General features: G+C 39.1%; 1 protein-coding gene across 1 annotated transcript; it reads right to left on the bottom strand.

The window, feature by feature from the left end:
* Positions 1-1,527: 1,527 nt before the first annotated feature.
* LOC139157364 (uncharacterized) lies at positions 1,528-16,321 on the bottom strand. Its single transcript, XM_070734061.1, has 8 exons — positions 16,210-16,321; positions 13,265-13,386; positions 9,548-9,686; positions 8,423-8,544; positions 6,697-6,807; positions 3,994-4,100; positions 2,913-3,003; positions 1,528-2,297 (listed from the first exon to the last, which is right to left on the bottom strand). The coding sequence occupies exons 1-8, from the start codon at positions 16,304-16,306 to the stop codon at positions 2,184-2,186; spliced, it is 903 nt and encodes a 300-aa protein (XP_070590162.1). The 5' UTR covers positions 16,307-16,321; the 3' UTR covers positions 1,528-2,183.

Genomic DNA, 16,321 nt, shown 5'->3' with positions numbered 1-16,321 from the left:
GAACGGGTCCAAAGACGGTCTACAAGAATGGTGGAAGGTCTTAAGCATAAAACGTATCAGGAAAGACTTCATGAACTCAATCTGTATAGTCTGAAGGACAGAAGGAAAATGGGGGACATGATCGAAACATTTAAATATGTTAAAGGGTTGAATAAGGTTCAGGAGGGAAGTGTTTTTAATAGGAAAGGGAACACAAGAACAAGGGGACACAATCTGAAGTTAGTTGGGGGAAAGATCAAAAGGAACGTGAGAAAATATTATTTCACTGAAAGAGTAGTAGATCCTTGGAACAAACTTCCAGCAGACGTGGTTGGTAAATCCACAGTAACTGAATTTAAACATGCCTGGGATAAACATATCCATTGTAAGATAAAATACAGGAAATAGTTTAAGGGCAGACTAGATGGACCATGAGGTCTTTTTCTGCCGTCAGTCTTCTATGTTTCTATGTTTCTAACTAGGTAATAATATCAGTGTTGCCCCTCCTCAAAGAAAACTATCTTCTATCCAATTTGAGCCAGCATTTGATAGAGGAGTAATTGTTTTTCAGGCTTCTGTAGTATCACTAATAATATAGAAGAAACTCAATCAGAAAATTAGCAATGGGGTACTGGAGATTGGAAATAATGGCACTCGGTATATTACAGAACAATTTATTTTATTCTATGTGATTTATTCTGAGTGATTTAAAAGAAAATCAAAATGAAGACTGGATTACTTCAGTGGATTTTTTCAGAAAAAAATAGTTTATTACTGCTTTATTAATTTTCTATGGACAGTTTATTATTTTCTTTTTCACACAGGGCATATTGTATTGCACAGGAATGAATTCAACTTAGCCCCTCTTTCCTCTCTCTAAAAAGGGAAATATATAAAGCACCATTAAGATAATTTAAGTAACCATAATTTGCAGCCTTGAAATACTGTCATCTTTTCCTGCAAGTTAAGAAATTAATCAAAGGTGCATGCTATACATAAAACATGTACCTCATGTAAGCAAGTCCAGGAATGATTGTACGGATTATGCAGCGGTGGGGTTATATGAGCTGGAACGCTAAATTGTGCTCGCCGCCGCGGCTCATACGTTCTTGCAAGGCCAGCGCAATTTTGCTGCTGCATCTGTGGAGATAGCAAAATCGTGCACGTAGCCACAGGTGCGCCCGTGTTTCGGTGAGGTTTTACCTGCAGCTCCGTGCGCAATTTTGCCACCTCCATAGGTGCAGCAGCAAAATCGTGCTGGCCCCACAAGAATGTACGAGCCGCGGCAGCAAGCGCAATTTAGCATTCCCACTCGTAGCCCAGCGCTGGGCTTATGTACCTTGTTTAAATGCAAAGAAAAAATACAAATGAAAGAAAAGGAACAATATGTTGTAAAGTATGGCAAATGCAGCATTTCTAATTCTTTAACTAGAAACCCTTACTAGAAATAAACCAAGGAGATTCTTTTTTTAATGTCTTGATGCATCACTGATTTTCCATATTATTTTCAAAGGCAATTCCTAACACAATAATAATAATACAGTAATAATAATAATAATAATTTATTAGATTTGTATGCTGCCCCTCTCCGAGGACTCGGAGCGGCTCACAACAATAAAAAATCATATACAAATCCAATGTTAAAACAGTCTTTAAAAAAACCCTATTAAAAACAGTCATACAGCCCAAACACACCATCCATAAAATCAGAGGCAGCTAAGGATATATCAATTCCTCCATGCCTGGCGACATAGATGAGTTTTCAAAAGTTTGCGAAAGGCAAGGAGGGTGGGGGCAGTCCTAATCTCCGGGGGGAGCTGATTCCAGAGGGCCGGGGCCGCCACAGAGAAGGCTCTTCCCCTGGTGCTGCCAGACGGCATTGTTTCGTCGACAGGACCCGGAGAAGGCCAACTCTGTGGGACCTAATCGGTCGCTGGGATTCGTGCAGCAGCAGGCGGTCCCAGAGGTATTCTGGTCCGATACCATGTAGGGCTTTATATGTCATAACCAACACTTTGAATTGTGACCGGAAACTGATCGGCAGCCAGGGCAGGCTGCGGAGTGATGACGAAACATGGGCATATCTGGGAATGCCCATGATAGCTCTCGCAACTGCATTCTGCAAAGTTCTTTAAAAACAAAGTTCTTTAAAAACCTTTTTTTTATTTAAAAAGCACTTGTTGCGAATATACATATTTTGTATGCTATAGAATTCTGTACAAATAAATTTGTTCAAGTGCTTCTCTATCAGCGTCTTCTAAGAATTCATCATATTGCACTGGTACCGCTTCTACCCATTGGCTGAGCTGAATGTCAACCTGAAAAGAAATTAAAACAATTTACTGCAACACATAAAATAATACATAAATGTCAGAAATGCTGACAGTACATAAGCAAAATAACATTTAATAACATCTACAAAAATACCCACATAACCAATGTAAATATCTTACAATGATGCTGTTTCTGTATAAACAAATCAGTTAAAAAGAAGTAAATACAAGTGAGATTTCCCATACAATTTAGAAACCATACAAAGTAATAATTTCAAGTGATGGCTGAAGTTTTCTGGGGTGAATAAGTTTCAGGGAAATTTTTAGAAAGCTTTTCTCAATCCGGATAAAATAATTCTCCTGATTTTTCTACCAATTTAAGTATGAGATTTCTGGAGAGTTGAAAAAGATTGCTCTTTTCATTTTTCTCCCTCCTGAAATCCTTTAGTGAGCTGCAAACATTGAAAGATTAAGTCAAATGGTGCATCTCAAAGCCATCTCCCATGACCAACCTCCTAAATTTATTATAATAAAGTCACCTCCAAGAGAGAAAACTGTGCAAATGTTTATCAGTAGAACATGATTCAGCAACTATAATTAATTCATGGTTTACCTAAAACACGCACCAAGAAAAATCTTGTCATGTAAATAGCTCTTTACCTGAAGCTCTGAGAGAGACTTTTCAAGATTTGGGACGGTCACTAATAAAGACCCTCGCTTTCTTACATTTTGACTTATGATTTTCCATGCTCTAGGAGTAAAACAAAATAAATTTCTCATAAGGCAACGCTTCCAAAAAATTTTGTCATATAAAACAACACAAGATACCAAGAATTGATCTGTGATAAAAATGGGCAGCTTCTAAATGTCTGGAATGTTTCTGCATGCGCAGAAGCAAAAAACAAGATGGTGGCACCTACAGCATGGCGGCAGCGAGAGAGCCGGTTCAGGGGCATGTCCAGACGGCCATGGGTGCTGGTTCAGTGAGCAGGGGGAAATTACCACTCTTAGTTCTATAGAACTGATCCAAACCAGCAGTAACCCACCTCTGCTTTCAGGTGAATTTGGATCATCTCTTCAGTAATTGTTACCTACTATGGTTGTTGGTGACTGAAGTGTTGATTAATTTAACTTTTTCTCATTTCCTTTATTAAAACTATCCATGTGACCAATCTCTTTATTGAGCACATGGATAAACTCCTTTAATACCTTCTCATTTTACTTTTTTCTATTTGAAGTCTTTTAATATTTTTGTATGTTATAGCAAATAAAATATATCAAGCACATTTAATCAGCAGGTAATCTTACATAATTTACACTATAGCCATCCACAGCATGAAAATCATGTTTCATATTATTGCGGTTCATGAAGCATGAGAATGATTTCAAATGTATTTTAAAAGGCAAGCTGATTTTGTCCAAATTAGTTTCGCTTGGTAGAGTGAAATTTAATAAATTTATTAAATTACAAATGTAATAAGAAAAATAAAATAATTGGATTCGGCACGTGTGTCTTTATATTTCCAGTTTTAGCCTAGGTAAGAGGGAAATGATAGGTCTCATGAACTTTTTTATTCAACTGTCTTTAATTAGAATGTTTTTGCATCCTGAAAAAGAATATATCCGTTTTCACAATTATATTTTTATATACTGGCTTGGATTTTAAAGAATAGCAACATATGCATACTTGGTTGGGTGTTAGATAGTATTTCTAAAAATATCCAGAACAAAGAGAACTTACCTAGCCTGTTCTGATCTGTCAAGGAAATATTCAAAGACATTATTCATTACAACAATGTCTGCATTTTGAAGAAGTGAAGCTTGAGTGCAAATATCTGCATTAATCACCTAAAGAGAAATGATTTTGCAGAGGTTCAAATGAAAAATTGTGTGATAATATTTAAGGTCATTTAAGAAATGTCCAATGAAAACCATCTAGTTCTGATCCTTCTATTAGTCTTGCATCAGTACATATGACTCATCTTTTGATCATTAGAAAATAATTGTTCCAATATTGCAGATTGTTATTAATCTTATCGCTGCATTATTAAAAAAATTAAAATTACGTAAAGCAAGTGTGAGATACACAGTGCCATAAGTGTGAAACCGAATTGAAGGTGAATGAAGAAGTGAAGTCTGCTTATTGGAGTTTCTTTAACTTAGTGTTTTGTTTTGTTGGGTTTTTTTTTTATAAGTTTCTTTATTGAGTTTTCACATATAGTTCAAATCACACATTATTCTGTTTTACAGATTATAAACCATCTCTTTTAAAATTCTTATAATAAATTTTTACCTGTTACATTCCATTATATACATACTTTTATATTCTAATATTTATTATGTTCAATAACTGGTAAATAAAACTTTTTACAAGGTAGCTGTAGATTGTTTCCATTGTACTGTTGCTTCTTATTATATTGTTTCTATATTCTCTTTTGAACCCATTCATGCCATTTTTGCCATGTTCGTTTTGATTCCGTGATTTTGTTTCCCTTGATTGAGTTAGTGAGTTCGTCCATCTCCACGCATGTATATATCTTATCTATAATTAATTCTTCCATTGGGGTCTGGTCATTTTTCCAGAGTTGTGCTATCGCAATTCTCGTTGCTGTGTTTATGTGTGTTGTAAGAAGCATTGTTTGTTTGGAGTAGTGTTTTGTTAATAAGGAAAATGGTAAGCCAGAATAAGAGGAAGGGTCTCTATGTACACAGACCCAGTGTCTGTCACTCTGTTGACCTATGCTTAGTAAAACAAGTCTCCGGGTTGAAATGATGAGGGAACTGTCTCTTTTCCTCAAATAGCTGAACTAAGCCTGTACTCTGCATCCAAGCTAATCATATTACGGACATTGTTTAAAATGGAACTTACTGTTATATCATTACTTGGCATTCCTTTTAGTACATGCATATATCCCAAAAAACTGATTTAGCTTTACTAGATAAATGGTCAAAGCAATGGAAACTGCAGTTTAATGTTTCCAAATGTAAAATAATGCACTTGGGGAAAAGGAATCCTCAATCTGAGTATTGTATTGGCAGTTCTGTGTTAGCAAAAACTTCAGAAGAAAAGGATTTAAGGGTAGTGATTTCTGACAGTCTCAAAATGGGTGAACAGTGCAGTTAGGCGGTAGGGAAAGCAAGTAGGATGCTTGGCTGCATAGCTAGAGGTCTAACAAGCAGGAAGAGGGAGATTGTGATCCCGCTGTATAGAGTGCTGGTGAGACCACATTTGGAATACTGTGCTCAGTTCTGGAGACCTCACCTACAAAAAGATATTGACAAAATTGAACGGGTCCAAAGACGGGCTACAAGAATGGTGGAAGGTCTTAAGCATAAAACGTATCAGGAAAGACTTAATGAACTCAATCTGTATAGTCTGGAGGACAGAAGGAAAAGGGGGGACATGATTGAAACATTTAAATATGTTAAAGGGTTAAATAAGGTCCAGGAGGGAAGTGTTTTTAATAGGAAAGTGAACACAAGAACAAGGGGACACAATCTGAAGTTAGTTGGGGGAAAGATCAAAAGCAACATGAGAAAATATTATTTTACTGAAAGAGTAGTAGATCCTTGGAACAAACTTCCAGCAGATGTGGTAGATAAATCCACAGTAACTGAATTTAAACATGCCTGGGATAAACATATATCCATCCTAAGATAAAATACAGAAAATAGTATAAGGGCAGACTAGATGGACCATGAGGTCTTTTTCTGCCGTCGACTTCTATGTTTCTATAACTTTAGGTATAGTATAGTAGAGTATATAGTATACTCTACTATAGTGTAGTAGAATGACTCTTGCTGAGTTTGGATGTCCAGCACTACCTCAACCCGACACACTTTTTTAATGGTAGATGGTCAAATATTGTGCTTATTAAGGAAGATAGTAAGATTAAGGTTATTGCAATATATTCATAGGAGATGATATCAAATTGTAGATAAGAATTTAGGTAGGAATCAGAAATTTCTCATTTTGGCCATGGATGTGAAGGAAGTTGATCATTCTTGGCTTCGATTTTTCCTCAATTCACAGCTGCAACACTGACATAAGAATGTACAGTAATGTGGAAACTTGCTCCCTTACAGAATTATCAGAATGATAAGCTAATGTATGGGAAGTGTAACACATGAGAATTAGAAAAATGCTGGGTGTTTTCTTTACTATGCAGGAATTGTCCTTACAAGAACTTAGGTAGACAAAACATTTGGATGAATACAAGGTTTCTTCAACCTATCAAGAGTTGTTTATATTCCTCTTAGTTTTCACTTATTATATACAAATTGAAGCTCAGTTTACTTTCAGCCATGTTTACTTGATTTAACATTTAACTTGCTTGAGATATTAAAAGTAATGGGGATAATATTGAATTTCTAACAAAAAGATCATTATGCTAACCTGCAGCATTTATAAACAGAAAACAAGCAATCAAATGTATTGGTTCACCTTTATTCTGTCGTCAAGTCGATACTTTGAAATGATAGCTTCCTGCAACTGGCAAAAGTCTCCATTCATTTCAACTCCATAAATCTGGGATGCTGAACTATAATAGTAGGCCTAAAATAAAAGTAGAAAAACTTGCTAAAGTGGGTTGGGATACAGAGTTGAACTGTGATAGGCATCTGAACTTTGCTTATATGTAGGAATTTGCTTTCCAAATGTTTACAGGCTCTATTACAAATGACATGACAGCCTAGGACAGTAATGGTGAATCTTTTTTTCCTTGGGTGCTGAAAGAGAGTGGGTGTGCGCTATCGCACATGCGTGACTGCCCACATCCATAGCTCAATGCCTGGGGAGGACAAAAACAGCTTTCCCCAAGCCCCAGAGGCCCTCTGGAAACTGGAAGTAACCTGTTCCCAACTTCTAGTGGGCCCAGTAGGCTCATATTTCGCCCTCCCCAGGCTCCAAAGGTTTCCCTGGAGCCAGGGGATGGTAAAAACGCTCTCCCCCATCCCCCCGGGAGGTTCTCTGGAAGCCAAAAATGCCCTCCCAGAGCCTCTGTGAGCCAAAAATCAGCTGGCCAGCACAAACATGCATGTTGGAGCTGAGCTAGGGCAACAGCTCGCATGCCAACAGATATGGCTCCGCGTGCCACCTGTGGCATCCGTACTATAGGTTCGCCATCACTGGCCTAGGAAATACCTAATTTTGGGGGAACAAAGGCAATATCCATTTTTTGAATGTTTTACTGGAACCAGATCCTAAAAAAGAGATACGTTCCAAACAGTCCCTAAATTTGCTTGGATTTAATTGAATTGACCTTTCAATTTAAATAAAAGTAATTAGACACTATTAATATTATTCATGCATTTAATAATTTTCTATTTCTGTCTCAATAAGAAATAATATATATTTCAAAATAATTTTCCCCAGAATTAAGCACAATCACTGCGAATCCAGGGGCGTAGAAACTTTATAATGTTGGGACTCCAAGGAATAGCAGAGCTCTGTGCTAGACTGGAAAACTGGGGAAGGGAGAGGAGGAGAAACATCCCAGAAGGCTGCAATTACAAGCTAATTCTCTGCAGCTTTTGAGAAGACTACATGAACACATTTATGTAAAGGGAAATGAAGCTCAGCTTGAAGAATAGTTCGTTTTAAACCACAATACTTCTGTTATTCTGTTATTTCAACCTGTAAAAGGTTATTACTTGGAATCTTGTAAACAATAATTACACTTTTTTATTTTAGGATAAATGTAAAAGTTGCATCTACTTGCTAAAAAATAGCTTCTTAAGCCAAAAACATAAATATCACCATTGCACTAAAGATTAGTTAATTCTAAAAGCATGCAAAGGATAAGGCCAGCATCCTTTCTTTTCAGAGCTTAATGACTACAGCCTGTTATTTCTGAGATTATTTGTGTCTTTCATCATACTATGACCATAATATGCTGTTTTTTGTAATAAGGGATTTATGTCTCAAATTTTGCGTTCCAAAATATTATATTTAACTTGAGTAATGTCAGTAATTAAAATATCAAAATAATATGTAAGAAGCAAACAAACCAATAACCCCCCCCATCAAATCAATAACAAATTACAGTTTAAAAAATAGCTACCAGAAACTTGTTGAAATAATATTAAACAGCATAGGACAGTAACTATAAGCAAAAGGAGTGAGGGGGGAAACACAGACATTGTCAACCAGTTTCTAGTGTAATTTTTACCCCAAACAGGACTGCTCCAAGCCTGGAGCCCACGTCAACCAGAACTTTCCCTGTCAGGTCAGGTAATACTTCCTGGTACAGGAACTTCAGTTCCACAAGGGAAAAGGAATGGGAAATGAATTCTGGGAAACAACAATAAAACAAAGCACATTGCAACCATGGTTAACATCCAGCATGATGTTCAGAACTTGGATTAAAACAAAGCGTTCTAAAGAAAATTCTCATTTTTGATTTGGGCAGTGATAAAAATATTCCCAGGCTTATTTTGGATATTATACATTTCTGCTGCTATTTTTAAAAATTAATGGCTGCATATGACCTGAAGGGAGTTTCGTTATATCTAGTATCTGGATCTGTTTAGCATCTACTGGCCTCATATATATACAGTTTAAAACTGAACAGAATTTATATGCATTTAAATGGAATACATTATGAAAACGGTTCTTTGAGAAGCTAGAATCTTGCAGATAGCATTTTCATCTCTGCTCATTCTGTTTTGGGGTGCTGATGGCAAAGCCTAGATTTTATTTTTTCCCTCCTAGCATAGTATTACGTGAACATAACAAGATTTGGCATGCCGATTTTGAAGCACATCCCAGATTGTAATGTGTTCATATCTAACTAATTAACCTGTCATTTGGACATTTGAAAACATCATTACAATTTCTTGATTCATAACCATTCAGAAAAAAAGAGGTACATCTGAAATTTTTTTGGATCATATACAAGCCCAATAGTTTTCTGCTGTTTATGAAAGCAATTTATCTTTTTTCATCCCAAACTTTAAAAAGTTGCATCAGATTTAGAGAGTTGTCTCCTTAAAGCAGATGCAATTTCTTTTCAGGCTTACAAAGATGTTTTAATGAAAGTGGTGACTTTGCCTGAGTTGAACTCAAGTCAGATCCAAAACAATTCTAAATAATTTTCAAATCAGCTGGCTTCTAATCAAAAGAAGCTTTGTGCATGGCTTAACTGCCACAGAAGCTATTTCTTGAACAAGCAAGGCCACATAATATTTATGTTATATAAACACCCATAAACTCCAGCCCAAAATGATTGGCCTGTACAGCAAGGGAACACTCAGGTCAGTGCTGTAGTTTGGTTAAAACAAAATACAATACTTACCTAATGGGGCTGTCTGATGAGAACCACAGGCTAGGCAATAATTTCTGCTCATCTTTCCTTCTTCACATAAAGAGTCAATACAATCATCATCATAAAGGAAAGCATCAACATGAATGGTGGGTACTGTCTGTTCATGAAGCTAAAGGGGGAAGAAAAAGCATACAGTGGGGGGGGGGGAAGTATTTAATCAGACACCAATTGTGCAAGTTCTCCCACTTAAAAAGATGAGAGAGGCCTGTAATTGACATCAACTATGAGAGACAACATGAGAAAACACATCCAGAAAAACACATTGTCTGGTTTTTAACCAATTTATTTGGTCTTCACCAGTGTTCCCTGTAAACTGTGCGCCTGCGCACGTGCCCCAAAATACCCTCCGGCGCACCCTTTTCCACGGGTGCGCGCTCCCCATCCCACTGCCAGCCTGCGGGGGGGAGGCGCCGGCAGTAGAAAGAAAGGGAGCCGTGGCCACCCCTGCCTCCCCACAGTGCCTCCAGCCCCCTCGCACCCCTGGCCTCTCGGCCCTGCCCCCGCCCGCCCGATCCGCCCCCTCTCCTCCTCCGCCCCCTCCTGCCTTGGGGTGCAACTTCTCCCGCGACGGTGGCTGCGGCTTCTCCTTCTCCACTTCTGCGCTCCCAGCCAGGGGTCTGCGAGAGAGGGTTTTCTCTGCGGCTTCGGGAATGCCCGCCCCTCTTGCAGCCCCTTCGCTGGGAGCGCTTTCGTCCCGGACTTTCAGCAAGGGGGCTGCAGTAGAGGCAGGGCAGGCGTTCCCGAAGAGCTTGGAGAAAGCGCTCTCGCAGCCCCCTCGCTGACAGAGAGAGAGAGAGAGAGAAGGAGAAAGTAAGTGAGAAAGAGAGAGAGAGAAAGGGGAGGGAGAGATAGCAAGAGAGAGAACAGAAAGAAAGCAAGAGAGATAGAAAGAGTGAGAGAGAGAGAAAGCAATAGAGAGAAAGAAAACAAGAGAGAGAGAGCAAGAGGGGGAGAGATAGAAAGAGAGGGAGAGAAAGTGAGAAAAAGAGAGAGAGAGCAAGAGGGGGAGAGAGAAAGAGAGAGAAATGACTCTTGATTTAAAGCATATGGTAAAAAGCACCCAAATAATAACAGAGAAAAAAAAACCCAGCCGTGTGTGTGTGTGTGTGTGAACTCTTGAACCATTTCCAATAGCTCACCTGTTATTGGAAATGGTTCAAGAGTTCACACACACACACATACACACACACACACACACACACACAAGAGGGGAGGAGACAGGGATGGAAAAAGAGGAGAAGATAGTAATAATAGTAATAGATTTTGGTTTTGTTTTATTATTAATTTCTTTTAATAAAAAAGAAGGGAATTTTTTTCTCATTCATTCATTCATTCATTCATTCATTTATTTATTTATTCTATGCCGCCCAGTCCCAAAGGGACTGCCACTCAGACACTATACTTTTCCGCCCACACCGAAAAAAAATTAGAGGAAACATTGGTCTTCACCATAGTGGGGTTTGGAGTATGACTATTTGAGATTGTGGACAGGTGTCTTTTATACTGATAACAAGTTCAAACAAGTGCCATTACTACAGGTAATGAATGGAGGACAGAGAAGCCTCTTAAAGAAGAAGTTACTGGTCTTTGAGACCCAGAAATCTTGCTCATGTGTCGGTGACCAAATACTTATTTTCCACTATAATTTGGAAATAAATTCATTAAAAATCAGACAATATGATTTTTTGGATGTGTTTTGTCATGCTGTCTCTCATAGTTGAGGCCTACCTATGATGTCAATTACAGGCCTCTCTCATCTTTTTAAGTGGGAGAACTTACACAATTGGTGTCTGACTAAATACTTTTCTCCCCCACTATATAGAACTCTGAGTCGATGGCCATTCCTGGAATAATTTGCTTCACCAACCCAAAACTATTCTGCTGTGCAGGAATTCAGACTGAACTTCTTCCTTCCCTCAGAGACTCTGATAGTCCCTAGGCACTGAGTCAGCATTTATGTCAAATTTATTGTTTGGCTTGAGGTGGAGATGCATAATTAGGTATCCTGAATATCTGTAATAACGCAGGAGCAGAAGATCTCACATCCAAGACAATGCCTCAGATAAATAAAATCTGACTCCAAAGCAGAAATGTAAACTGAGACAATTTTTCAGATCTGACCTTCCTTGGTTCTCTTGAAGGTCGCAATCTTTATCACAAATGCATAATAAAATGGAAAAAAGCACCATAAACATACAAAAGAATTCCATAAAATTAAATTTAAAAGGCCAAAATTCAAAAATCCAGATCACACATATTTTTTAAAAAAAATAATTTTCCTTCACACTGAAGAATAATCTAGCTAGCAAACAATTTAAATGCCAAGCATTTAGCAGAATTCATTGCCCTCCTAAAATTTAATTAGGGGACTGCCTAGAAGATCTTTGGGGGAGGCTATTCCATAAGGATGGGGCAACCACTGATACCACTTCCCTGTGGATTTCCAATAAGATATGTGAACTTCAACTCTTAAAATTTCTCAACCAACAATGGGAATGGCTAGGGAATTATGAGTTGAAGCAGTGGTGAAATCTATTTTTTTTTTTTGCCACCAGTTTTGTGGGCATGGCTGGTAGGCATGGTTTGGTGGGGATCACGTGACTAGCTGGGCATGGCTAACCTTTTATTTTACTTTTTAAAAGTATTTTTAACTAGTAAAAAATCACCTTCTGAAAAACAGGATACCACCCCGCCCCCAGGCAGATTGGAGCTTGGAATCTGTTCTGTCTGGGTCCCCCCAGACGCCAACACCAACCAAAAAGAGTATCCAGACACACTGGTAAAAAGCAAAGGCAGTTTATATACTGGAAAGCAAACACAGGTAACAAAAACTGTTCTTACAGACAGGAACACGATGCAGTTTCACAGAGGTTTCACGAAGGCCAGGCAATAAAACAGGATTCTTGCTGGCAAAAACAACTCTGGAGATAATAAAACCCACGCCTCCCCCAAGTCTTCCAGGCTTCTAGGCCACAAGCCAAGATCAGAGACGCCAAGAATCGAAGCAAGGTCACAGGACTCCCAGTTGATAACTCTCCACGAGACTGTAAGGGCGGGCCTGCCTTTTCAACCCTGCTGAGGAGAACCACACCCAAACCCAGCTGTTGCCAATTCAGGGATGGAAATATCTTTCTAATTGGCCCCTTCTTTGAGCTGCACGTCTCTGCCTCATGTCTATTATAGCCTGTGCGTCTTCATCCAATGAATCCAGGCTACTAGCTGGGGAGAGGCCCCCCCCCGGGGGTCTCAGGCTGCTCTCCCTCCTCCTCTTCCTTACGTTCTTCTCCCCCGTCTGCCTGGTCCTCCCCCTCCTGGTCACTGTCCTCCTCCTCTGGGCATGGATCCGGCAGAGCTCCAGCCGGTCCCTGAGGAGCCTCAGGCTGAATCACAACAGAATCCCTGAGCTTTCACCTTTGCCAGTGACAGGACAGGACAAGGAAAAACCAAGAAACTCCAGTTGCCTCTTGCAAAAGCTCCTTTAGGACAGCTCTGACCCAGAGGGAGGGGTGAAATGCTACCGGCAAAGCAGAAGTAGTTGGATGCCAAAACTTTCCCCTCATTCCCACCTGTATTTTGGGGGCATCAAAAAAACAACAATTACAAAGCCATGTGTTGATTCTTTTATAGGAACTTCTAATTAAAAACCACTTGTCAACATTTATGGAAAGGTTAAATAACAAAACCTACTTTTTGAAGAGCATTATGTTCGGAATTGAGCACTGCTCCAACAGGCAAGCGATGTCGAATATCTTCGGCAATACTTCTGAGAACGATATCATCATTATTTAATGTAAATTCATCAAAATCATCTGCAAAAAAACAGGGAAAACAGATTTTGCAATTACCATGTGAAACTCAAGGCAATATCTTTATTTAATTTGGCTGCTGAATCCATAAATTCCTGGAAGTGCAGATTCTACAAACTTTCAACAAAAGAAAATTAATGGCACTAGCTGTACAGTAAACAGGCATGAAGTCAGCTAGTTATCAATCAAGAATGCAAGGCCTAGAAAGAAGAAGAAACTGAGCAGCCCTGTAGACAAACAGGGAAGACTCAGTAATGGACTGGAATGAGAATTGGGCCAAAAAGAGGACTCTCTCAGTTTTATTTATATTCAGCATTGGACAGTAAAAGGGTATTTAATAGGAAATGTTGGTGAAATGTTTCATTACAGATGACCATGCTTTGCCAGCAAGGGTCAGAAAAGACTGACAGACTTGTCAGCATAACAATGATGCGGGAAATATAGATCAGGAATCAGAGCACCCAAAGGAACAAGAAAAACAGTGTCCAAGACTGACCTTTGGAAGACACCTCCAAAAGGAGAAATTCCTGGGATAAAAATCCTTTACATAACATTGCAAAATTTAAAAAATAGAAATTCAAAATTCACTACCAATAATACTCTCCAATTGTAATCTAGCGAATGTTCAGTGATCCCCAAAGATTGTAACATTAACAAATGTCTTAATACATATAATACATATAAATGCAAACTATTTACTAAGTACTATTTATCTTCTCATAGGTCCCATCACCCATCTTCTCCCACTAATGGCTGTATGATTGTAACTTTGTTGCTTACAATTTATATTGACTGGTTCCTAATATGATTTGATTATTTGTACCTAGACTATCATTAAGTGTTGTATCTTATGATTCTTGATAAACATATATTTTCATTTATGTACACTGAGAGCATATGGACCAAGACAAATTCCTTATTTGTCCAATCATACTTGGCCAATAAAGTCCCGTCCTGTCCCAACCCAACCGAACTTTGCTGGGATATATAGCTAAAGTCATATATTTAGATGGCTTTTATAGAGAGAACAAATTTTATACCAAGCAACCAGATGCAAAGTGAACTAACCCAGTGGGACATGTGTGTACCAGTGGTGGGTTCATACTGGTGTGCTAAGCAGCTCTGTTCTGGTAGCGGCTGCCAGATTGCGCAATTTACATGTGACCACTGCGGTGCTGTCTTTGCGATCTGTTGGGTGGCGCCATCTTTTTTTCTGCATGCGCAACAGCAAAATCTCACGAGGGGACGCTTGCGTGCGTGTGATTTCAGTGATTTTTTTGCTTCCGCGCATGCAAAAAAATAATTGAAATTGCCCACGTGAGAGCATCCCCTTGTGAGATTTCAGCATGTTTTTTCTTCCTGTGCTTGTGCGGAAGAAAAATCACATGAGGGACGAATGTAAGGGATGCACATGGGGCCGTACCCAAATCAGGAAGGTGCGCACGCAGCGCACTGGTATGCGGGTAAGTGTAACCTGCCGCTGGTGTGCAATCCTAGTCTTAATGGCAATCCATCATAACACCTATGTCAAAATGAATTTTAAAGGCAATGCAGCTTCCACCTATTCTTACTGGAGAACAATATAGGATGCTGTATCTTTCTTCTGGATTTCCCAGAGTCACAATCCATTGGCCCAAACAAACAATTAATCTGGTTCAGCGGGTTTGGTGCGATTAAACTATGAGGGTCACCCAGAAAGTAATGCACCACATTTTTTCTTCACTAATTATTTATTGAACGCAGTGAAACTTACACACAAAAAAGAATGATGTTTCTTCTACACTCCCTATTTTTTCCACGTAATCTCCATCCCGTTCTATGGCCTTTTCCCAGCGAGACACAAGGGTGTGTATGCCCTGCCGGTACCACTCCTTGTTCTGGACACTAAGCCATGTGTCCACTGTAATGGCCTCACCCTCTGTGCCCAGCGACTAACCGTACTTCTGTCGACTGCAATTCTCCATAAACTGTACACAAACATTTGTGAATGTTCCCAATGGTTTCTTTCTCTCAGTGAGAAATTCAATGACGACACGCTGCTTGTAACCTACATCACTTACAGACGCCATTTCGAAACACTGCTGCAGCTATGCTATCTGTCTGAAGAAATGCAAAATTTACACACGCATTCCTGACAAGTCAAATAATGTGTATCTAAAGTTTCGCATTCAAATATGGTGCATTACTTTCTGGGCAACCCTCGGAGATCTTAATCGAGTAAGATTTCTCCATGCCATTTCCCCAAGTTAAGTCCCATAAGGGCCATTCTTTGTCAAATGGACCCGGTGAAATTGAAGCCTTATTTGAAAAGAAACCATCACAAAAACAACATATAAGGTAGAAAAAACCCCGTGCTTTTTCTAATGAAATAAAAATGAAGATGATTGAAGATGAGAAAACAGAGAACGATAGAAAAAAACTTGCTCTTTCTAATGAAGATTGAAGGTGATGAAACAGAGCTCCCTGTTTTCTCACCTTCAATAATCTTCATTTTTATCTCATTAGAAAGAACAGTTTTTTTCTATCATACATGTTGTTTCTGTGATGGTTTCTTTTCAAATAAGGCTGCAAAAATCAGTCCAGTGGACACCTGGTCCACTTGACAAAGAATGACCCGTAACAGAGTCAACAAAAGCAATGATAAAAAGGGGCAGATAAACGAAGTATAAAACAAATAAACGTTCTGAGTATAGAAAAGAGATGAAAGATTTGAGGTGGGTGGGGGGGATAGAAAGGCGCAGCCTAGAAAAGACTACATGTCTGGCGATCCCACGTTATACTATTTCAAGTGTCGGCATACGAGGAACAAGAACTAACTCCGCTTACTAGACGTTCTCAGCCAGTGCAACAGGCGAGGCAACTCCGCCGCGCGCGCGCCCTTTATTACGTTCAGCACCGCTTGGCGAGCCGACGGGAAATCCATCCTTACCTGATTGAA

The sequence above is a fragment of the Erythrolamprus reginae genome, chromosome 1 (assembly GCF_031021105.1).
Source record: "Erythrolamprus reginae isolate rEryReg1 chromosome 1, rEryReg1.hap1, whole genome shotgun sequence".
Taxonomy (NCBI): Eukaryota; Metazoa; Chordata; class Lepidosauria; order Squamata; family Dipsadidae; genus Erythrolamprus; species Erythrolamprus reginae.
The sequence above is the reverse complement of the archived record's forward strand: the minus strand, read 5'-3'. Positions and strand labels throughout refer to the sequence as shown.